Below are 24,454 nucleotides of genomic sequence, written 5' to 3'. Positions count from 1 at the left end.
CTGTCCCCTCCTCTAGACCTCTCCCATCCCATTCTCTCCTCTCCTGTCCCCTCCTCTAGACCTCTCCCATCCCATTATCTCCTCTCCTGTCCCCTCCTCTAGACCTCTCCCATCCCATCCCATTATCTCCTCTCCTGTCCCCTCCTCTAGACCTCTCCCATCCCATTCTCTCCTCTCCTGTCCCCTCCTCTAGACCTCTCCCATCCCATTTTCTCCTCTCCTGTCCCCTCCTCTAGACCTCTCCCATCCCATCCCATTCTCTCCTCTCCTGTCCCCTCCTCTAGACCTCTCCCATCCCATTATCTCCTCTCCTGTCCCCTCCTCTAGACCTCTCCCATCCCATTCTCTCCTCTCCTGTCCCCTCCTCTAGACCTCTCCCATCCCATTCTCTCCTCTCCTGTCCCCTCCTCTAGACCTCTCCCATCCCATTATCTCCTCTCCTGTCCCCTCCTCTAGACCTCTCCCATCCCATCCCATTCTCTCCTCTCCTGTCCCCTCCTCTAGACCTCTCCCATCCCATTCTCTCCTCTCCTGTCCCCTCCTCTAGACCTCTCCCATCCCATTATCTCCTCTCCTGTCCCCTCCTCTAGACCTCTCCCATCCCATCCCATTATCTCCTCTCCTGTCCCCTCCTCTAGACCTCTCCCATCCCATTCTCTCCTCTCCTGTCCCCTCCTCTAGACCTCTCCCATCCCATCCCATTATCTCCTCTCCTGTCCCCTCCTCTAGACCTCTCCCATCCCATCCCATTCTCTCCTCTCCTGTCCCCTCCTCTAGACCTCTCCCATCCCATTCTCTCCTCTCCTGTCCCCTCCTCTAGACCTCTCCCATCCCATTATCTCCTCTCCTGTCCCCTCCTCTAGACCTCTCCCATCCCATCCCATTCTCTCCTCTCCTGTCCCCTCCTCTAGACCTCTCCCATCCCATTCTCTCCTCTCCTGTCCCCTCCTCTAGACCTCTCCCATCCCGTCCTTTCCCGTTCTCGTGTCTGTTAGTGGGAGCAGATGGTAGCTGTTACCTACCAGAGTGAGCAGCGATGTGTGTGTGTGTGTGTGTGTGTGTGTGTGTGTGTGTGTGTGTGTGTGTGTGTAGCCATACGTAAAGCCTTCTGTCTCACACCCTAGCCTACCCTCTGTGTCCGACAATGTGTGTGGAAGGGTGTGTGAATACCAATTGGTAAGTCATAAAGATTCTAGACTTCCAGAGGTCAATTTGTGTATTGGATATCATTCTATAGGTTAAACCATGTATGGCATTAATGTCAGTTTAGTATCTGGCAGCTAAATCATGGAGATGCACACTAGGGGTGTGAGACAAGACCCCCCCCCACCCAACACACCCACCCACACACACACAATTCACACTACACCTCAGAATCCCTCTCTTTCTGCTTCTCTCCCTCTTATAATATGCAGCCAAGGGCCTCTAGAGACGGCACTCTCCGATTTCCTTTGTAGAGCAGAATAATGCGATCCTTTCAGTGAGGCTCCCTCCCCCGCTTTAGTCTGAGATTGATTGCAAACACCTTAGCCCCGCTTCGTACTCCCTCTCTCTGTAGGCCTAGTGCTTCGGCACCGCATTGCGTAGCGTCCTGAAAGGCCTCCGCTGAATTTATTAGTTTCGAGGTTATTTAATCCACCTGAAAGTTTTTATCCCCCCTCTTCCTGCCCAAAATAGAAATCTGCGCGGTCTCCGCTACACAGCCCGACCTCCCTCTTGACAGACACATGCGCATAAATACTGTATATAAGCCTAGGTTCGAGAATGTGTGTGCGCGCACGTCTTTATGACAGCAGTAAAAAATGTTTGTAGAGAGCGTGCAGGTCCCCCTCCCTTCGTCTCTCAACAGATGCGCCCGGGCACTGCCGCCAAGGCTTCCTTTATCTCTCCCCCTCACTCTCCCCTCTCTATACGCCCCTCCGCGCTCCAGAGCCTCCAATGTCACAGCTAATAGATAAACGGGGGATTAGCCCACGTGGTAGCACCAATCTGATGACGGGAAGGAAATAATTACCACACTAATGTAATTTATAGTTTTTTTTAATTAAGTAGTTTACGCACGTTTCACCCCAAAAAAGACCAGGAGAGGGAAAATCTTGCCAAACCTCGCTAATTGGTGTGGCAGAAGAGAAAACGTTACCGGTTCGCTTAATTGATGTTAGCCTACATCAAAAAACGGTTGGATTATTTCTAATATTGATGGCTGATTTTGGATATAGCCGTTAGCCTACATTTGAAATAGGCATACTTTATCGGACAATGCTAGCACACGAATACATTTGGGCTATAATGGTATAGTCATTATTTTTGGAAATCAAATATGACGGGGGAAACGTGTGTTGCCTAGGGGATATTTTCATATCCGTATACTTAGGACATAAAACACCGGAGGTAAATCAACAAGACCCACAAGCGTCAGAGCAAAGGTTTATTTTGATGAGCTAGAAAAGGACAACAGATTAAACAACATGCATCTGGCGCAAACAGGCATTCCTGCGGATAATCAGGCGCTGCTATGCAGGGGTAGATTGTGTCAATTTGTTGACGGTGTTTGTTAGTCTGCCTGGCTTTGTAAAAGACTGATCTGGATATTACGCAAACACAAACCATGAGATATGACTAGCAGCACACCACACAGATAATTCATCGGTCGTTATTTCAAGGCCACCAACAACCACGGAATAATAGGATAGGTCCTATTTCCCCCCACATTCTGACAGACTTTTCTACTTAACTACAGAGAGCGGTGTGTGTGAAGGGAAGGGCGTTGTAAAAATGTAAGCGTTTGCGATCCTGGGGACAAGGGTTAGCATACTTTTGACTCGAACCAAACTATTCCTGCTGGCAACAAGACGCATCCTCTTCCTAACAAGATCAACAAGGATGGAAAGTATAGTGCCCCGAGAGCCGAGTGGAGCGAGAGAGCCAGCGTGGCAAGTTAAAACCAGGATTCAAGAAAAAACAGTGAAAGCTGTGTGGGAGCACTGTATTTCTATAGTAGATTATTCAAAATTGAGAGGTAGGTTATTCATAGTGGCAAATGTGAATAGTAAAGTATTTTTCAGACCAAATAAATAGGTGACAAACTGTGTTTTTCCATAGCCCTGGTTGGATGAGTCCCAGAACAGGGAGGAATCCTACAACCTGAATTTCTGGAAAAACTGGGAATTTTGGGAAAATTACCAGAATTTCACAAACCTAAAAATGAAAATGATTTAGATTAATAAAATACGATAAAGGTCCACTTTTATTGCGATTTATTTAAATGAACTTTTTTGTAAAATATAAATACAAATAATAGTGTATTTAATTACAAAGTTTAAACACTTACATTGCCAAAACAAACAAATCAATCAAACACCCCAGTCAGAAAAACAGTTACTGAAATGGTCATCTTATTTACAAGTTCAAGCATGAATCTCACTCTTCAATTGACATGTCATGTAGTATCTTACATTTATATTTTACAAAAAACCCACATCAAATATCTTAATTCCTCATTGTCATAAATAAGAGACAAATAAAGCTAGGTTTTTAGACAATGTTGAAAATAAAAATCCCCAAATCTTTGGGATGAGCCATGAGTGCTAAAATGTTTTTGTCACAGTTCACCTCTATATATATATCTATCTATCTAACACCTGACAAAGTCCGATGGGTCGGTAAAGCTCAAATCAAGTGCACTGCCATGATCCAAAGTCAAACAATAACCTTAACCTCAGAGGTCCTAATTCGACTCACATTGCTCCTGACCTGTTCACTAGCCTAGTCAAAACCGACAACCTGACCACAACATGACAACCAAAGCAGCAGATATACAGTATGGAGATATATATATATATATATATATATATATATATATATATATATATATACACATACATACATATAGAACAAATTAAATTGTCTGTTAATGTATACATATACATATATAATATATTTATTTTAAAAATGCAGTTTGTGTGGCGCTGGGGTCGGTTTCCTCTTTGAAGGGATATTGTCCAGTATTCAACGTCCAGTCCTCACACGGCATGGGAACGTACACTAGATACGCATGGAGCATGTGTGTTGGCTACGTCCCAATGCTCTCTCCTTCCTCCTAAAGTGTTCACTTCCCTTCACTGATTTGAAAGGAAAGGACTGGTATAAGAAATATGGTGGAAAACTACCACTAGCCAAATAACTGCACCAGATTTGTGGGAACTAGTGAAGGAGTGCCCACTTCAGGAGAAAGTAGATCTTATTGAGTCACCCTCTGTGTGTGTATCTCAGGGTCACGAGCGGGCTTTAGCTTTGACCCGGGCCCCTTTGGGCTCCCATCGGTTGTCCAAACACTCTAGCGAGGAGCCCAGCAGCGCAGCCAGCTCCGAGCTGGTCTCAACCAGGTCCAGCAGCTCCTTGCTGTCGGGGAGGAAGGCGGCGAGCTCGTCGGGGCACGAGAAGAGCTGCGACAGTGACGCCTGCTTGTAGAACTCTGCCTCGGCGATGGTTGCTACCTCCAGATTGGCGAAGGCTGCCCTGAACGCCCTGGAGGACATTTTGAGTCTCTTCAGGACGTCTGATAGGAGCAGCCAGTTTCTGGGACTGAGGGGGGGAGAAGGAGAGAGAGAGAGAGAACGGGTTAGCACGGCTCTACACTTGTGATGTGACACCAGTGGCTCAAGCTTTTCAACACTTGCTGTAATTATGGGCTGTAGCACCGTGGTTGGGGTTTTCAACATCTGTCACACACACATAAACACAAAGGCTTTTCTGGGGGCGCTCTGTGAATTCAGTTGGTGTGTGAATAATCCTTATGTGAGAATGGATGTGTGTAACCTCCCCCTCTCTCACACACACACACGCACACACGGTAGGGCATGTGACGAACAACAGGCGCTGTTCAATCGATAGCACTTGAAATGGTTAGCTGTGTAGCGCTGCGGCTGGGGAGCAGCTGAATGGGGAGAGGAGTGTAAATGCAAGCGCTGCCGAGAGCCTCCGTGTGTGTGTGTGTGAGAGAGAGAGAGAGCGCAGGCCGGCCTCACAGCCCAGGAGATCCATTAATACTGCATCAGCCAGAAGAGCAGAGCGAGCCGAGAGAGACAAGAGGAGAGAGAGAGAACGAGAGCAGAGCGAGGTAGAAAGAAAGAGTGGGGGAGGGGAGCTCCGCTGAGAGATGGAGAGAGAGAGCGGAGCAGTGCTCAGACTGAAGATTACACAGAACAGTGCGTTGCAGCCAAGACGGAGAGAACGAGAGGGAGGGGAGGAAGAGAGGGTGAGTGACGAGGCCAGGAGGAAAACGGTGTGGGAGGCAATTAGCGCTGTCTGCATTCACACACGTCTCCAGCTAACGGCAGCCTGCCGTGCTGTGTAGCGTCCATCTCCATCTTCTCCTCTATATTTCTCTCTACCATCCTTCTACCAAACCTCCTCTCTCTACCATCCTCTCTTTCTCTACCATCCTATCAAACCTCCTCTCTCTCTCTACCATCCTTCTATCAAACCTCCTCTCTCTCTCTCTCTCTACCATCCTATCAAATCTCTCTCTCTACCATCCTTCTATCAAACCTCCTCTCTACCATCCTATCAATCCTCCCATCGTTCTCGCTAAAATCCTATCCATCCTCCTCTCTCGGTCTCTCTTTACCCACCCTCTCTGTTCCTCTCCATCTCTCTAACCCCCTAATTATTCTCCTCCCTCATATCAGAGCAACCCACAGTATTAAAGAGTCTCCCTTCTTCGCTCCACATAAATCATTTCCTCCTGTGGCGAGCCCCCTGGCTAATGACACCCCACTCCTCCTCCCTCCGCCAGGTCGGCGTGACTAATGACCCTCCCCCCCAGGTCGGTGTGACTAATGGCCCTCCCCCAGGTCGGCGTGACTAATGACTTTATCGATACCCTGATCATAATGATCCCTCCTCTTGTCTGCTTAATAACACACTGGAACGGGGCGAGGAGGGACGGATGGATGAACCCAACATGAGGTGAAGTGTAGGGTTACTGGTGAGAACAGCAACACTGTTATAATGTAGCTGGGCTGGGTAAGCGTGACAATACTGTAATATAATGGCGGTCACAGGTGGACAGACTAAAGCTCATTATTTTGCTTACTGCAGGACAGAAACCTATTCAAAACTAGAGTCAGAACCGGAAGGAAAAACTCCACACACACACTTACCCCTGTGAGAGGGAGAGCTGAATGTTGTAGCAGGGCAGGAGGGGTCGGTCAGAGAACTCAAACTCAAACCCCTGCCTCGTGTCCTCCTCCTCCTCCTCTCCTGGGCCTGGGGGGTTAGCCAGGATGTCATAGGCTGCTGGGTCCTCACTTGACTCTGCAACACACACACACACACACACACACACACACACACACACTGTTACAACACTATTCTGCATCAGTGGCGAGGACAGGTGAGTAGTCGACACGCCAGGTTACAGAACTCAAACAGGTGGGCACATACAAACATTCCAAATGAAACACACATGACTGTCTACACCTGCATCACCCCCCACAACACACACAGCCAGGGTTGAGCTGGAGATAAATGGCTGTGGCAGATAAGGTCAGCCTCGTCAAACAGGCACAGTCAGAGCATTGTACTGCTGGCTGCACACCCTCCCTTCCTCCCTCTCTCCAATGATCGCATGAAGCAGCCAGGTGTTGCCCTGGGGCGCCTAGCTCCACTCAGCCCACCGACCCGACCGCAGGGGGGGGGTGTGTGTGTGTGTGTATCAGTGTGTTGAATAATGCAGGTGTGGAGAGATCCTAGCAGCCATCCACCCCCACTTCATCCACTGCTGCCTTCGCCGGACTAGCTGTGGTATTAGCATGGAATATCTAGTTGTGTTCTTGCGGGAAGAGGGAATGAACAATTAGCATTGTCCATCAGGCAACATCTGAAACGACCTTGAAGAATTTCCACAAAGTTGTCAACGGTGACACTCAAATCGCAGAGAAAGATGAATTATGACCTTCAACTTCCGTTTGTAATATGATGCAGGAATGTAATGCGGTTGTCTGTCCTCTCCCTGCTGTTCTGTTCTAACACGGGGGTCGGCTGTGGTCTGAGGGACAGAGGAGGGAGATTCATTGGTAGTTTGTTGTGGGCTCTAATAGACCCTCATGACTCACATTCCTGTGATTCCAGGACTGGAGAGAGGAGGATAGCGGGAGTGGAGAGAGGAGGACAGCGGGAGTGGAGAGAGGAGGCCAGAGAGAGTGGAGAGAGGAGGCCAGAGGGAGTGGAGAGGGGAGGCCAGCGGGAGTGGAGAGGGGAGGCCAGAGAGAGTGGAGAGGGGAGGCCAGAGAGAGTGGCGAGGGGAGGCCAGCGGGAGTGGCGAGAGGAGGCCAGCGGGAGTGGCGAGAGGAGGCCAGCGGGAGTGGCGAGAGGAGGCCAGCGGGAGTGGCGAGAGGAGGCCAGCGGGAGTGGCGAGAGGAGGCCAGCGGGAGTGGCGAGAGGAGGCCAGCGGGAGTGGCGAGAGGAGGCCAGCGGGAGTGGCGAGAGGAGGCCAGAGAGAGTGGAGAGAGGAGGCCAGAGAGAGTGGAGAGAGGAGGCCAGAGAGAGTGGAGAGAGGAGGCCAGCGGGAGTGGAGAGAGGAGGCCAGCGGGAGTGGCGAGAGGAGGCCAGAGAGAGTGGAGGAGGAGGCCAGAGAGAGTGGAGAGAGGAGGCCAGCGGGAGTGGAGAGAGGCCAGCGGGAGTGGAGAGAGGAGGCCAGAGAGAGTGGAGAGAGGAGGCTAGCGGGAGTGGAGAGAGGAGGCTAGAGAGAGTGGAGAGAGGAGGCCAGCGGGATTGGCGAGAGGAGGCCAGAGAGAGTGGAGAGAGGAGGCCAGAGAGAGTGGAGAGAGGAGGCCAGAGAGAGTGGAGAGAGGAGGCCAGCGGGAGTGGAGAGAGGAGGCCAGCGGGAGTGGAGAGAGGAGGCCAGAGAGAGTGGAGAGAGGAGGCCAGAGAGAGTGGAGAGAGGAGGCCAGCGGGAGTGGAGAGGGGAGGCCAGAGAGAGTGGCGAGAGGAGGCCAGCGGGAGTGGCGAGAGGAGGCCAGCGGGAGTGGCGAGAGGAGGCCAGCGGGAGTGGCGAGAGGAGGCCAGCGGGAGTGGCGAGAGGAGGCCAGAGAGAGTGGAGAGAGGAGGCCAGAGAGAGTGGAGAGAGGAGGCCAGCGGGAGTGGAGAGATGCCAGCGGGAGTGGAGAGAGGAGGCCAGAGAGAGTGGAGAGAGGAGGCTAGCGGGAGTGGAGGCCAGAGAGAGTGGAGAGAGGAGGCCAGCGGGAGTGGCGAGAGGAGGCCAGCGGGAGTGGCGAGAGGAGGCCAGCGGGAGTGGAGAGAGGAGGCCAGAGAGAGTGGAGAGAGGAGGCCAGCGGGAGTGGAGAGAGGAGGCCAGCGGGAGTGGAGAGAGGAGGCCAGCGGGAGTGGCGAGAGGAGGCCAGAGAGAGTGGAGGAGGAGGCCAGAGAGAGTGGAGAGAGGAGGCCAGCGGGGAGTGGAGAGAGGCCAGCGGGAGTGGAGAGAGGAGGCCAGAGAGAGTGGAGAGAGGAGGCTAGCGGGAGTGGAGAGAGGAGGCCAGAGAGAGTGGAGAGAGGAGGCCAGCTGGATTGGCGAGAGGAGGCCAGAGAGAGTGGAGAGAGGAGGCCAGCGGGAGTGGAGAGAGGAGGCCAGCGGGAGTGGAGAGAGGAGGCCAGAGAGAGTGGAGAGAGGAGGCCAGAGAGAGTGGAGAGGGGAGGCCAGCGAGAGTGGAGAGGGGAGGCCAGAGAGAGTGGAGAGGGGAGGCCAGAGAGAGTGGCGAGAGGAGGCCAGCGGGAGTGGCGAGAGGAGGCCAGCGGGAGTGGCGAGAGGAGGCCAGCTGGAGTGGCGAGAGGAGGCCAGCGGGAGTGGCGAGAGGAGGCCAGCGGGAGTGGCGAGAGGAGGCCAGCGGGAGTGGCGAGAGGAGGCCAGCGGGAGTGGCGAGAGGAGGCCAGCGGGAGTGGAGAGAGGAGGCCAGAGAGAGTGGAGAGAGGAGGCCAGCGGGAGTGGAGAGAGGAGGCCAGCGGGAGTGGAGAGAGGAGGCCAGCGGGAGTGGCGAGAGGAGGCCAGAGAGAGTGGAGGAGGAGGCCAGAGAGAGTGGAGAGAGGAGGCCAGCGGGAGTGGAGAGAGGCCAGCGGGAGTGGAGAGAGGCCAGCAGGAGTGGAGAGAGGAGGCCAGAGAGAGTGGAGAGAGGAGGCCAGCGGGAGTGGAGAGAGGAGGCCAGCGGGAGTGGAGAGAGGAGGCCAGCGGGAGTGGAGAGAGGAGGCCAGCGGGAGTGGAGAGAGGAGGCCAGCGGGAGTGGAGAGAGGAGGCCAGCGGGAGTGGAGAGAGGAGGCCAGCGGGAGTGGAGAGAGGAGGCCAGCGGGAGTGGAGAGAGGAGGCCAGCGGGAGTGGCGAGAGGAGGCCAGAGAGAGTGGAGAGGGGAGGCCAGAGAGAGTGGCGAGGGGAGGCCAGCTGGAGTGGCGAGAGGAGGCCAGCGGGAGTGGCGAGAGGAGGCCAGCGGGAGTGGCGAGAGGAGGCCAGCGGGAGTGGCGAGAGGAGGCCAGCGGGAGTGGCGAGAGGAGGCCAGCGGGAGTGGCGAGAGGAGGCCAGCGAGAGTGGCGAGAGGAGGCTAGAGAGAGTGGAGAGAGGAGGCCAGCGGGATTGGCGAGAGGAGGCCAGAGAGAGTGGAGAGAGGAGGCCAGAGTGAGTGGAGAGAGGAGGCCAGCGGGAGTGGAGAGAGGAGGCCAGCGGGAGTGGAGAGAGGAGGCCAGCGGGAGTGGAGAGAGGAGGCCAGAGAGAGTGGAGAGAGGAGGCCAGAGAGAGTGGAGAGAGGAGGCCAGCGGGAGTGGAGAGGGGAGGCCAGAGAGAGTGGCGAGAGGAGGCCAGCGGGAGTGGCGAGAGGAGGCCAGCGGGAGTGGCGAGAGGAGGCCAGCGGGAGTGGCGAGAGGAGGCCAGAGAGAGTGGAGAGAGGAGGCCAGAGAGAGTGGAGAGAGGAGGCCAGCGGGAGTGGAGAGATGCCAGCTGGAGTGGAGAGAGGAGGCCAGAGGGGAGTGGAGAGAGGAGGCTAGCGGGAGTGGAGGCCAGAGAGAGTGGAGAGAGGAGGCCAGCGGGAGTGGCGAGAGGAGGCCAGCGGGAGTGGCGAGAGGAGGCCAGCGGGAGTGGCGAGAGGAGGCCAGCGGGAGTGGAGAGAGGAGGCCAGAGAGAGTGGAGGAGGAGGCCAGAGAGAGTGGAGAGAGGAGGCCAGCGGGAGTGGAGAGAGGCCAGCGGGAGTGGAGAGAGGAGGCCAGAGAGAGTGGAGAGAGGAGGCTAGCGGGAGTGGAGAGAGGAGGCCAGAGAGAGTGGAGAGAGGAGGCCAGCGGGATTGGCGAGAGGAGGCCAGAGAGAGTGGAGAGAGGAGGCCAGAGAGAGTGGAGAGAGGAGGCCAGCGGGAGTGGAGAGAGGCCAGCGGGAGTGGAGAGAGGAGGCCAGAGAGAGTGGAGAGAGGAGGCTAGCGGGAGTGGAGAGAGGAGGCTAGAGAGAGTGGAGAGAGGAGGCCAGCGGGATTGGCGAGAGGAGGCCAGAGAGAGTGGAGAGAGGAGGCCAGAGAGAGTGGAGAGAGGAGGCCAGCGGGAGTGGAGAGAGGAGGCCAGCGGGAGTGGAGAGAGGAGGCCAGCGGGAGTGGAGAGAGGAGGCCAGAGAGAGTGGAGAGAGGAGGCCAGAGAGAGTGGAGAGAGGAGGCCAGCGGGAGTGGAGAGGGGAGGCCAGAGAGAGTGGCGAGAGGAGGCCAGCGGGAGTGGCGAGAGGAGGCCAGCGGGAGTGGCGAGAGGAGGCCAGCGGGAGTGGCGAGAGGAGGCCAGCGGGAGTGGCGAGAGGAGGCCAGAGAGAGTGGAGAGAGGAGGCCAGAGAGAGTGGAGAGAGGAGGCCAGCGGGAGTGGAGAGATGCCAGCGGGAGTGGAGAGAGGAGGCCAGAGGGAGTGGAGAGAGGAGGCTAGCGGGAGTGGAGGCCAGAGAGAGTGGAGAGAGGAGGCCAGCGGGAGTGGCGAGAGGAGGCCAGCGGGAGTGGCGAGAGGAGGCCAGCGGGAGTGGCGAGAGGAGGCCAGCGGGAGTGGAGAGAGGAGGCCAGAGAGAGTGGAGGAGGAGGCCAGAGAGAGTGGAGAGAGGAGGCCAGCGGGAGTGGAGAGAGGCCAGCGGGAGTGGAGAGAGGAGGCCAGAGAGAGTGGAGAGAGGAGGCTAGCGGGAGTGGAGAGAGGAGGCCAGAGAGAGTGGAGAGAGGAGGCCAGCGGGATTGGCGAGAGGAGGCCAGAGAGAGTGGAGAGAGGAGGCCAGAGAGAGTGGAGAGAGGAGGCCAGCGGGAGTGGAGAGAGGAGGCCAGCGGGAGTGGAGAGAGGAGGCCAGAGAGAGTGGAGAGGGGAGGCCAGAGAGAGTGGAGAGGGGAGGCCAGAGAGAGTGGAGAGGGGAGGCCAGAGAGAGTGGCGAGAGGAGGCCAGCGGGAGTGGCGAGAGGAGGCCAGCGGGAGTGGCGAGAGGAGGCCAGCGGGAGTGGCGAGAGGAGGCCAGCGGGAGTGGCGAGAGGAGGCCAGCGGGGAGTGGCGAGAGGAGGCCAGCGGGAGTGGCGAGAGGAGGCCAGCGGGAGTGGCGAGAGGAGGCCAGCGGGAGTGGCGAGAGGAGGCCAGCGGGAGTGGCGAGAGGAGGCCAGCGGGAGTGGCGAGAGGAGGCCAGCGGGAGTGGAGAGAGGAGGCCAGCGAGAGTGGAGAGAGGAGGCCAGCGGGAGTGGAGAGAGGAGGCCAGCGGGAGTGGAGAGAGGAGGCCAGCGGGAGTGGAGAGAGGAGGCCAGAGAGAGTGGAGGAGGAGGCCAGAGAGAGTGGAGAGAGGAGGCCAGCGGGAGTGGAGAGAGGCCAGCGGGAGTGGAGAGAGGAGGCCAGAGAGAGTGGAGAGAGGAGGCCAGCGGGAGTGGAGAGAGGAGGCCAGAGAGAGTGGAGAGAGGAGGCCAGCGGGAGTGGAGAGAGGAGGCCAGCGGGAGTGGAGAGAGGAGGCCAGCGGGAGTGGAGAGAGGAGGCCAGCGGGAGTGGAGAGAGGAGGCCAGCGGGAGTGGAGAGAGGAGGCCAGCGGGAGTGGAGAGAGGAGGCCAGCGGGAGTGGAGAGAGGAGGCCAGCGGGAGTGGAGAGAGGAGGCCAGCGGGAGTGGAGAGAGGAGGCCAGCGGGAGTGGAGAGAGGAGGCCAGCGGGAGTGGAGAGAGGAGGCCAGCGGGAGTGGAGAGAGGAGGCCAGAGAGAGTGGAGAGAGGAGGCCAGAGAGAGTGGCGAGACGAGGCCAGCGGGAGTGGCGAGAGGAGGCCAGAGAGAGTGGCGAGAGGAGGCCAGCGGGAGTGGAGAGAGGAGGCCAGCGGGAGTGGAGAGAGGAGGCCAGCGGGAGTGGAGAGAGGAGGCCAGCGGGAGTGGAGAGAGGAGGCCAGCGGGAGTGGAGAGAGGAGGCCAGCGGGAGTGGAGAGAGGAGGACAGCGGGAGTGGAGAGAGGAGGACAGCGGGAGTGGAGAGAGGAGGACAGCGGGAGTGGAGAGAGGAGGACAGCGGGAGTGGAGAGAGGAGGACAGCGGTAGTGGAGAGAGGAGGATAGCGGGAGTGGAGAGAGGAGGAGAGAGGAGGATAGCGGGAGTGGAGAGAGGAGGATAGCGGGAGTGGAGAGAGGAGGATAGCGGGAGTGGGGAGGGGAGGATAGCGGGAGTGGGGAGGGGAGGATAGCGGGGGTGGAGAGGGGAGGATAGCGGGGGTGGAGAGGGGAGGATAGCGGGAGTGGAGAGGGGAGGATAGCGGGAGTGGAGAGCGGAGGATAGAGGGAGCAGAGGATAGAGGGAGCGGAGGATAGAGGGAGCGGAGGATAGAGGGAGCGGAAGAGGAGGATAGAGGGAGCGGAAGAGGAGGATAGAGGGAGCGGAAGAGGAGGATAGAGGGAGCGGAAGAGGAGGATAGAGGGAGCGGGAGAGGAGGATAGAGGGAGCGGGAGAGGAGGATAGAGGGAGCGGGAGAAGAGGATAGAGGGAGCGGGAAAGGAGGATAGAGGGAGCGGAAGAGGAGGATAGAGGGAGCGGAAGAGGAGGATAGAGGGAGCGGGAGAGGAGGATAGAGGGAGCGGGAGAAGAGGATAGAGGGAGCGGGAAAGGAGGATAGAGGGAGCGGGAGAGGAGGATAGAGGGAGCGGGAGAAGAGGATAGAGGGAGCGGGAGAAGAGGATAGAGGGAGCGGAAGAGGAGGATAGAGGGAGCGGAAGAGGAGGATAGAGGGAGCGGAAGAGGAGGATAGAGGGAGCGGGAGAGGAGGATAGAGGGAGCGGGAGAAGAGGATAGAGGGAGCGGGAAAGGAGGATAGAGGGAGTGGGAAAGGAGGATAGAGGGAGCGGGAAAGGAGGATAGAGGGAGTGGGAGAGAAGGGAATTTGCTTTCCTAACAGCTGGAGTGGGGCCCATTCTGTAGTAGCTACTCCTCCCTCTCTCTCTCTCTTTGGAGCTCAAACCTCCATAGCATCACTAGTTAAAACCGGAGACCTTTCTGAGCGGCATTGAGATCCACGTATCTCAGTTGGTTGGAGCGCGGTGGGTGTCGGCAATGCAAAGGTTGCAAGTTAGATTTCCACATGGGCCATCAATATTGATCGTAAGCAATACATGGGAGATACTTGTGGTTTGGAGGAAGGAGGTGAGGGAGGCAGGAGAGGAGGGAGGCAGGAGAGGAGGGAGGCAGGAGAGGAGGGAGGCAGGAGAGGAGGGAGGCAGGAGAGGAGGGAGGCAGGAGAGGAGGGAGGCAGGAGAGGAGGGAGGCAGGAGAGGAGGGAGGCAGGAGAGGAGGGAGGCAGGAGGGGAGGTAGGCAGGAGGGGAGGTAGGCATGAAAGCGTAGCTCGCTCCGTAGCTGGGAGGGAAAATCTATCGGATACAAGAGAAGCCACTGTTCTCTTTTTCTGATTTTGTCCTCCTGGATCAATGCTGGTCTACTCCGAGGAGACTCCCACAGAGATTTACCTGAGGGTCTTTCTCTGTCTTCTTCCTGCTGCTCCTTTCGCTCCCTCTCTTCTCCTGTGTGTGTGTGTGTGTGTGTGTGTGTGTGTGTGTGTGTGTGTGTGTGTGTGTGTGTGTGTGTGTGTGCTCACCACACACGGCGCTGCCGTAAAACTCCCAGTAGATGCCTTCGTCAGTGTCTTCACGCCCCTTCAGGTCGGAAAAATACTCTAGAGAGGGACAGAGCAGAGAGATGGAGACACGTTACAGCTATAAACAGGGACAGAGCAGAGAGATGGAGACACCTTACAGCTATAAACAGGGACAGAGCAGAGAGATGGAGACACCTTACAGCTATAAACAGGGCCAGAGCAGAGAGATGGAGACACCTTACAGCTATAAACAGGGACAGAGCAGAGAGATGGAGACACGTTACAGCTATAAACAGGGACAGAGCAGAGAGATGGAGACACGTTACAGCTATAAACAGGGACAGAGCAGAGAGATGGAGACACCTTACAGCTATAAACAGGGACAGAGCAGAGAGATGGAGACACGTTACAGCTATAAACAGGGACAGAGCAGAGAGATGGAGACACGTTACAGCTATAAACAGGGACAGAGCAGAGAGATGGAGACACGTTACAGCTATAAACAGGGACAGAGCAGAGAGATGGAGACACGTTACAGCTATAAACAGGGACAGAGCAGAGAGATGGAGACACGTTACAGCTATAAACAGGGACAGAGCAGAGAGATGGAGACACGTTACAGCTATAAACAGGGACAGAGCAGAGAGATGGAGACACGTTACAGCTATAAACAGGGACAGAGCAGAGAGATGGAGACACCTTACAGCTATAAACAGGGACAGAGCAGAGAGATGGAGACACGTTACAGCTATAAACAGGGACAGAGCAGAGAGATGGAGACACGTTACAGCTATAAACAGGGACAGAGCAGAGAGATGGAGACACGTTACAGCTATAAACAGGGACAGAGCAGAGAGATGGAGACACGTTACAGCTATAAACAGGGACAGAGCAGAGAGATGGAGACACGTTACAGCTATAAACAGGGACAGAGCAGAGAGATGGAGACACGTTACAGCTATAAACAGGGACAGAGCAGAGAGATGGAGACACGTTACAGCTATAAACAGGGACAGAGCAGAGAGATGGAGACACCTTACAGCTATAAACAGGGACAGAGCAGAGAGATGGAGACACGTTACAGCTATAAACAGGGACAGAGCAGAGAGATGGAGACACGTTACAGCTATAAACAGGGCCAGAGCAGAGAGATGGAGACACCTTACAGCTATAAACAGGGACAGAGCAGAGAGATGGAGACACCTTACAGCTATAAACAGGGACAGAGCAGAGAGATGGAGACACGTTACAGCTATAAACAGGGCCAGAGCAGAGAGATGGAGACACCTTACAGCTATAAACAGGGCCAGAGCAGAGAGATGGAGACACCTTACAGCTATAAACAGGGACAGAGCAGAGAGATGGAGACACGTTACAGCTATAAACAGGGACAGAGCAGAGAGAGAGCAGAGAGAGAATGAGAGAAAGAGATGCATATTTTTGTAGAGACGTCTGGCTCTGCATTGGTGAGACAGACAGTGATAAAAAAGAAAGGAAAAAACAGGAGAGAAAGCCGCTGCTGCAGATGAGAGGAAAAGAGGCCGTATAAACCTTCCCCCGCCCCCACCCTGGCCCCCTACCCTGGCCCCCGCCCCCCCGCCCCCCCCTGGCCCCCCCCCCCGCCCCACCCTGGCCCCCACCCTGGCCCCCGGCCCCCCGCCCCCACCCTGGCCCCCTACCCTGGCCCCCGCCCCACCCTGGCCCCCCCCCGCCCCACTCCTGGCCCCCCCCAGCCCCCGCCCTCCCTGTTCCCTCTGACACACACTGCCTCACGGTGGAACAGGCGGAGCGCGGCAATGTGTGTGCGCGCAGACATGCATCTCTAATCAGATTCCACTCGGGAGCCTTCAAAGGCGCTAGAGAGCCATGCACGCTCTCACACACTTAAATCACCGGGTGTTCATTCCACAGAGTGTTCATTTAAAAACGGCTCCGGCTGCATGGACAGCAGGTCACTATGTTTGCATTCTGTGTGTGTGTGTGTGTGTGTGTGTGTGTGTGTGCTCCCACAGGGAGTGGTGTGGGAGTGGGGGCAGCTGTGCGGGGGCTTGGCGTTGGGTGGGTAGTGTGACAGTGCCAGAGGCAGCAAGGGAGTGTTGTGGGAGTGGGGGCAGCTGTGCGGGGGCTTGGCGTTGGGTGGGTAGTGTGACAGTGCCAGAGGCAGCAAGGGAGTGTTGTGGGAGTGGGGGCAGCTGTGCGGGGGCTTGGCGTTGGGTGGGTAGTGTGACAGTGCCAGAGGCAGCAAGGGAGTATTGTGGGAGTGGGGGCAGCTGTGCGGGGGCTTGGCGTTGGGTGGGTAGTGTGACAGTGCCAGAGGCAGCAAGGGAGTGTTGTGGGAGTGGGGGCAGCTGTGCGGGGGCTTGGCGTTGGGTGGGTAGTGTGGCAGTGCCAGAGGCAGCAAGGGAGTGTTGTGCCAGCTACAGCCATTCAGGGATTCAGCAGTTAAGACTCATTAAAAACCCCACGGAACGACAGAGAAAGAGAGAGAGAGAGAGAGAGAGGTAAAGAGAGGCAGAGAGGGAAAGGAGAGCGAGTGGTAGAGATAGGTATTGGGAGATGGGGAAAGGAGAGAGAAAGAACGAGGCGAAGGAAAGTAAGATAGTGTGTGTTGTGCTAGCTGCTGATTAGAGCGCCCAGGGAGAGGGAACACATTGGGGGAGGAGGTGGAAATCAGACTGGCAGACAGCACATCCAGACAAACCTGCCGATTTACCACGCCCCCCTTCTCTCTCTTCCTCTCTCTACTTCCTATCGCTCCATCTTTCATTCTCTCTCTAGCTCCTTCACGCTTGCTCAGCCTCGTTCCAGTTCTCTCTGTCACCCCCCCCTCTATATTTCATTCTCTCTCTCTAGCCCTTCACGCTCCCTCCATCTGTCTTTTAGTCGTACTCACTCTCGCTGTTTCACTCTCACTGTCTCTAGCTTCCTTGCGCTTGCCGTGTCTTTCGCTCGCTCGGTCTCTCTAACGTGGTCGTACACAAAGCCTGAGAGTTGAGACGGAGAGAGGAAGGGAACGAGAGCACGGAAGGAAGGATGAAGAGGATATTACCCAGCAACGCCACTGACTGTGTTCATTTGTTAGTGCTGGCTTGTTGTATATATGCCTCTCTGCAGTGTGTGTGTGTGTCTGTCAGCAGGGTATAGCAGAGCACTGCGCTCCCCATAGCTCTAAACGACAGGCTGGCTCTGTGGCCGTGCCGCTCTGTGGCCGTGCCGCTCTGTGGCCGTGCCGCTCTGTGGCCGTGCCGCTCTGTGGCCGTGCCGCTCTGTGGCCGTGCCGCTCTGTGGCCGTGCCGCTCTGGGGCCGTGCCGCTCTGTGGCCGTGCCGCTCTGGGGTTTGCGGGGGAAGCAGACGTTTTAAATGCTAAGTGGGAAGTGGTGATTAGGGGAGGAGAGTGGAGGGAGAGGGGGAGCAGAGAAGAGAAGAAAAAAGAGGTGCTGGGCTCTGATTGCTAGCCCTGTCCACCCCTCCTTCTGCCCCCTCCTCTCCCCCGGCTCTCTGCTCTCGCTGGGTAATGTGGGTCACGATATTGCAGCACTCAGTGCTCAGGGCAGTGTGTGTGTCAATGGAGATACATCTCTCTACAGACACACACCACCTCTGTATTACATCACCACCATACTTCCAGCTCCACACACAGACACACACCGCCTCTGTATTACATCACCACCATACTTCCAGCCCCACACACGGAAACACACGGCTATTTCAGCTGTTCTATTGTTTCCCTGCTCAGTCCACGGCATTTGGGAACGAGGGATCTACCTCGCAAATAAACAACAGGATTAGGAAACAAAATCCCAGAGAATCCCTGTAGAAGGCCTAGAGGCCAGGGAGGGAAGGGAGAGAGAGGAGAGTCCAGGGAGGGAGAGAGAGGAGAGTCCAGGGAGGGAGAGAGAGAGAGAGAGAGAGGGGAGTCCAGGGAGGGGGAGAGAGAGAGAGAGAGAGAGGGGTCCAGGGAGGGAGAGAGAGAGAGAGAGAGAGGGGAGTCCAGGGAGGGAGAGAGAGGAGAGTCCAGGGAGGGAGAGAGAGAGAGAGAGAGAGAGGAGAGTCCAGGGAGGGAGAGAGAGAGGAGAGTCCAGGGAGGGAGAGAGAGAGAGAGAGAGAGGAGAGTCCAGGGAGGGAGAGAGAGAGGAGAGTCCAGGGAGGGAGAGAGAGGAGAGTCCAGGGAGGGAGAGAGAGGAGAGTCCAGGGAGGGAGAGAGAGAGAGAGAGAGAGAGAGGGGAGTCCAGGGAGGGAGAGAGAGAGAGAGAGAGAGAGGAGAGTCCAGGGAGAGAGAGGAGTCCAGGGAGGGAAGGGAGAGAGAGGAGAGTCCAGGGAGGGAGAGAGAGAGGAGAGTCCAGGGAGGGAGAGAGAGAGGAGAGTCCAGGGAGGGAGAGAGAGAGGAGAGTCCAGGGAGGGAGAGAGAGGAGAGTCCAGGGAGAGAGAGAGAGGAGAGTCCAGGGAGAGAGAGAGAGGAGAGTCCAGGGAGGGAGGAGAGGACAGAAAGGCCAGAGGGAAGAGAGAGAGGAGACGAAAGGGAGGGAGGAGAGGAGAGGACAAGGAGGGAGGGAGTGCTCCTAGAGGGTTCTGGGTTGCTCCTAGTGGGCAGGCTTATGTAAAATAGTATCAACTCATCAACACTTGAGGATTAGTGAGTGGAGAGAGGCAGAGAGGCAGAGAGGGCTGGAGCTGAAGCAGCACTGTGGGCCACCGTGAAATTGAACTGAAGGGGGAAATTCTAATCCCCCTTTTTGCCTAAATGAATTGGATTTGTTGTGTGTTTTCTCTCTCTCTCTCTGGGAAGCACAGATCAGGTTAGGTTAGTGGAGTAAACTAGGCACCGTTTGGAATTCGCTGCTGGAGTGTGTGTAAGAGAAGGAAAGTGTGTGTGTGTTTGAGAGAGTGTGTGATAGTGTGTGCGCCAGAGCAGGGCTGATTAATAATGCCCTGAAATAGCCGGGGAGGAGAACGGATGGACGGAGGAAGAGAGGGAGGGAGAGAGAGGAAGAGAGGGATGCTAGCTCACTGCGGTTCTCTCAAGCACTCAATGGAACGCTGTCCTCTACTTCCCCTTGGTATATCACCTCACCATCCATTTAAACTGTGTGGTGCCTGGGTGTGTGTCTGTGTGTGTGTGTGTCTGTGTGGTGCCTGGGTGTGTGTGTCTGGGTGTGTGTGTCTGGGTGTGTAATGAGGCCGTCAGTTCCCTGTCCTGGCCCCCAGAAGCCGCTGGGTTGGGCCAGAGCCAGAACACATGTAGGCAAAGCGGTGTTTTGAAAGTTCGTCATTGGCTTTGCTACACCGATTGGTTAGCGATGATCCAATCACCGGTGACTTTGTTTTGTACAACAACCCTCATTTTGACATCCCCACCAACGACCTCCCTGACGGCAGTCTCAGACTGAAGTATGTAGTGAGCATAGAACAGTGGAAGTATTCCGTTTGAGTCGTCAGGCAACCTCTCTCCCCCATCACTGCACCGCTCACAAGGGCCAGCCCTTAGAGGACGACCCCGCTACAGCTGTTGCTAAGTAACCTGATAGTGGGGTAACGCGGGGCAACTCCCGAGGATGATACTGTGTCCCCCACAGATGAGGAACACAAACCATCTCTAAAGCAGTCTCACCAGAGAGGAATCCCTCCATGCCGGGGGAGTGGGTCATGCGGAGGAGGCTGCGGCCAGAGTATGTAGCCAGGGTGGGGTCAGCTCCGTAGGACAGCAGCAGACGGACCACTTCCAGATGGTCATTCTCTACGGCGTCATGGAGGGGCCTGGGGGGGGGAGAGAGACAGACACGCCACACGTTATGTACAGAGCCTTGGAAGGTAACTGTCCGTGTCCATATGTCTGGCCTGTGTGTTAGTGAGAGAAAGGGAGTGTCCATGCTTAAGTGTGTGTGTGTGTGTGTGTGTGTGTGTCTACCTGGTGCCTTCCTGGGCGCTACAGTTGACGTCGGCACCGTGCTCCAGCAGGTGCTGAGTGATAGCAAGCCAGCCACGTGCACATGCCTCGTGCAGCGCACAGTAGCCCGCGTTGTCACGGTGATTGACGTCACACACCCTGTTCTCCAGGCAGTACAGCACTACATCCTAGATAAGCCACAGAGAACAGAGGGGTTAGGGTCTCCACAGACAGGGGACAGAGGGGTTAGGGTCTCCACAGACAGGGGACAGAGGGGTTAGGGTCTCCACAGACAGGGGACAGAGGGATTAGGGTCTCCACAGACAGAGGGGTTAGGGTCTCCACAGACAGAGGGGTTAGGGTCTCCACAGACAGAGGGGTTAGGGTCTCCACAGACAGAGGGGTTAGGGTCTCCACAGACAGGGGACAGAGGGGTTAGGGTCTCCACAGACAGGGGACAGAGGACAGAGGGGTTAGGGTCTCCACAGACAGGGGACAGAGGGGTTAGGGTCTCCACAGACAGGGGACAGAGGGGTTAGGGTCTCCACAGACAGGGGACAGAGGGGTTAGGGTCTCCACAGACAGGGGACAGAGGGGTTAGGGTCTCCACAGACAGGGGACAGAGGGGTTAGGGTCTCCACAGACAGGGGACAGAGGGGTTAGGGTCTCCACAGACAGGGGACAGAGGGGTTAGGGAAGTTCATAGGGCTCTGAATGGAATACGGTGCTTTAGTCCACATCTTCCAGTTCCATTCAAAATTCCATTCAATTCAATGAAGCTGAAAAGAAATATGGGTACACACTGACAAGGGTGAAATTCATCAACAGCTGTAGGAAGTTAGATTTAGATCAAACCGACGACACATTTGAATGAGAACAATCTCTTGGGTTCATTAGGTTCATTCTAAGATCCAACTTAACCCCAGACTCCGTGTTATTCCTCAGTATAGTACATACGACACGATCTGTATCAGACTGGCTCAACCCTACCTAGCCCCTCTTAGCCAGTCCTTCTAATATCAGAAGATGGTGTCCAAGAGAGATCGAACTGGAACTGGTCCAGAGAACTGGATCTGTGCGGTTGTCATCCCTCATCCTCTCAACCAGGGCAGTGGAAGGTAAGCCATTACAGGAGCCTCCGCTCTGATTCCCATCTCTATGCAAATGCTGTGGAGTGGTCGCAGAGCCTTTCATTTTTCAATAAGTCTTATCAAACGGCTGCCTGGGCGGCTCAAAATAGCCCAGTCAATCTGTCCCTCCTGAACGGTCCCATATATTTTCTACTAACATCTGGGTAATGGATTTGGATGGCTGTGTATGATGGCTCAGGCTGGCCAGTTATGGACCATATCCACAATGGCTGCGCAGTTGCTCCTAAAAACCTGGAATTCTGAGCCACTGGAGAGTATGTTTGAGCCGGAATGCCTCCTAGCAGAGAGATCCTTTAACCCAACAGCAGGGAAGCAGGGGCCATTAAATTGTTTCTCCCCACCCAACTCCATTGAGTAAAGGGGATTAAACCAAATTGAATTCATGTTTGGAATACAAAAAAAATGCCAATTATTTTTCCATTGTGGAGGGATTCAATTTCAAATTCACTTACTTTCACTTTCTGTGCCTGGCCTTAAGAGGATACTTCGTGATTTTGGCCCTTTATTTACTTCCCCAGTCTCAGATGAACTTGCAGATACCATTTGTATGTTTGAGTCCAGTATGAAGTAAATTAGAGGTAGACACTTCCAGGCATTGCGATAACTTTAGTTAGCAATTACAGTTGCGATAGTTAGAAACTTCGTTCAAACCGCATGCGGAGACATACATGGTATCCACGAGTTCTTCTGACTCCTGGGAAACATTGCCAAAATCCTGAAGTATCCCTTTAACATGACTCATGTCATGAGTCACAGTGGGAAAGAATTAGAATTAATTGCAATTCTATAGACAGTTTGCTGACTCCAAGGCCTGACCAAAAAAGGTGACTATGGCTAACACAAGGCGAACATTTTATTTATTTATTTAACCTTTATTGAACAAGGCAAGTCAGTTAAGAACACATTCTTATTTACAATGACGGCCTACCAGAAGGCAAAACGCCTCCTGCGGGGACCGGGGCTGGGATTAAAAATGTAAATATAGGACAAAACACACATCACGACAAGACACCACACCACTACGTAAAGAGAGACCTAAGACAACATAGCATGGCATATGAATGTATATACCTAAAAAGTCCTCGATAACGGAAATATGTAGTCCTGTAGTATATTGATAATGATAGAATCCAGTCAGAATGAGAGCAGCAGAATAAAGCCAAATAAGCATCAAGTCAACAGCGGTCTCTCTTCTGTCTATGTGCTCATTTACCTGTGTCAGACAGCGCTGCGCAGCGCGGCTAGCATCGTTAACAAACCACACACGCCCTACCAGTCAGCCCAGTGTGGCTAGCATCAAACCACACACAACCCCAGACAAACAGAAGGAACCTGGGCAGCGAAGCGTGGAAAGAGAGACAGGTCCAGAGAAAGATAGCGAGAAAGACAGAGACTTGCAGCAGCGCTCCACACAGAGAGCAGAAACGGACATTAGCATTCAGCTAGCGTAGCGCTGCTTTGACGTGCCCTCCCTCCCTCCCGACCCGTATTCATAGAATTCATTCACAGCTCCCCACCGCCGTGCTGTGTGCTGAGCGCGACACACACACACACACACACACACACACACACACACACACACACACACACACACACACACACACACACAGTCTATATCTAAAGATGCAGCGTGGTCATGCGGCTGCCGTGGCAACAAATGAGTCCAACTCCTGCTACTGCCAGTGCCGTGACTTAAGCGCTAAACAGCGAGAGCCAACATTGCGGTTGGCATGCCTGGTGGACAACAACATATACCATAACACCACTAGCGGTTCACTGGCAGTGCCCCTGTGACAACCATTTTGATTTTGGACCCCCTTGTGCCCCCCCTAAATGTGGAGTATGAAATATTTTTTTCATAAGAACGATAGCAATAGTTTTTTACATCCGTTATTAGACAGTGGCAACGCGGAACATGGTCTTTTGCCTGCTAATGCCTGCAATGCAGTGAAGAAAACGATATGACAACAATAAAGTCTAATGTAACTGGCCCCTCTAACAGTACAACTGGCCCCAGCTTGGCCCCCCCAGTTGAAATGGTCTAGAACTGCCACTGCATAACACAGTACACAGTGTTCAAACGACCAGCAGCCCCCACTCTTCTCAAATGGACTCTTCTCCAAAAAACAGCTCACCAACAGTGCTCAAACATAAGCCCTGCAGTCCCTCTCCACTCAAACACACTACTTCAACTCCAACACTTCAGCACTGAAAGCAAACGGTGTCCTCCGCCTCGTTGCTCAAGAGCTGCTTTATAGTTGTCGACTACCGTGGCCCGGCCGCCACCAGTCTACTACCGTGGCCCGGCCGCCACCAGTCTACTACCGTGGCCCGGCCGCCACCAGTCTACTACCGTGGCCCGGCCGCCACCAGTCTACTACCGTGGCCCGGCCGCCACCAGTCTACTACCGTGGCCCGGCCGCCACCAGTCTACTACCGTGGCCCGGCCGCCACCAGTCTACTACCGTGGCCCGGCCGCCACCAGTCTACTACCGTGGCCCGGCCCCACCAGTCTACTACCGTGGCCCGGCCGCCACCAGTCTACTACAGTGGCGCGGCCGCCACTAGTCTACTATAGTGGTAGCTACTAGTCTACTACTGTGGTGCGGTAGCAACTAGTCTACTACTGTGGTGCGGTAGCAACTAGTCTACTACTGTGGTGCGGTAGCTACTAACTGTGGTGCGGTAGCTACTAACTGTGGTGCGGTAGCTACTAACTGTGGTGCGGTAGCTACTAACTGTGGTGCGGTAGCTACTAACTGTGGTGCGGTAGCTACTAACTGTGGTGCGGTAGCTACTAACTGTGGTGCGGTAGCTACTAGTCTACTACTGTGGTGTGGTAGCTACTAGTCTACTACTGTGGTGTGGTAGCTACTAGTCTACTACTGTGGTGTGGTAGCTACTAGTCTACTACTGTGGTGTGGTAGCTACTAGTCTACTACTGTGGTGTGGTAGCTACTAGTCTACTACTGTGGTGTGGTAGCTACTAGTCTACTACTGTGGTGTGGTAGCTACTAGTCTACTACTGTGGTGTGGTAGCTACTAGTCTACTACTGTGGTGTGGTAGCTACTAGTCTACTACTGTGGTGTGGTAGCTACTAGTCTACTACTGTGGTGTGGTAGCTACTAGTCTACTACTGTGGTGTGGTAGCTACTAGTCTACTACTGTGGTGTGGTAGCTACTAGTCTACTACTGTGATGTGGTAGCTACTAGTCTACTACTGTGATGTGGTAGCTACTAGTCTACTACTGTGGTGTGGTAGCTACTAGTCTACTACTGTGGTGTGGTAGCTACTAGTCTACTACTGTGGTGTGGTAGCTACTAGTCTACTACTGTGGTGTGGTA

At 55.0% G+C, this 24,454-nt stretch overlaps 1 protein-coding gene across 4 annotated transcripts in view; it reads right to left on the bottom strand.

Moving 5' to 3' along the window:
* Window positions 1-3,240: 3,240 nt before the first annotated feature.
* LOC106574692 (BCL-6 corepressor) overlaps window positions 3,241-24,454 on the bottom strand; it is a 63,128-nt gene continuing 41,914 nt past the window's right edge. For all 4 annotated transcript variants that reach the window (XM_045697990.1, XM_045697991.1, XM_045697994.1 and 1 more), the window contains 5 exons: window positions 19,979-20,145; window positions 19,682-19,827; window positions 14,073-14,150; window positions 6,165-6,318; window positions 3,241-4,584 (listed from right to left, as the gene is read on the bottom strand). In XM_045697990.1, the coding sequence (XP_045553946.1) occupies window positions 4,275-4,584; window positions 6,165-6,318; window positions 14,073-14,150; window positions 19,682-19,827; window positions 19,979-20,145 (855 nt within the window). In that variant the 3' untranslated portion in view covers window positions 3,241-4,274. The remainder of the gene's footprint in view (window positions 4,585-6,164; window positions 6,319-14,072; window positions 14,151-19,681; window positions 19,828-19,978; window positions 20,146-24,454) is intronic.

The sequence above is a fragment of the Salmo salar genome, chromosome ssa16 (assembly GCF_905237065.1).
Source record: "Salmo salar chromosome ssa16, Ssal_v3.1, whole genome shotgun sequence".
NCBI lineage: Eukaryota > Metazoa > Chordata > Actinopteri > Salmoniformes > Salmonidae > Salmo > Salmo salar.
This window is presented reverse-complemented; position numbering and strand designations above follow the sequence as displayed.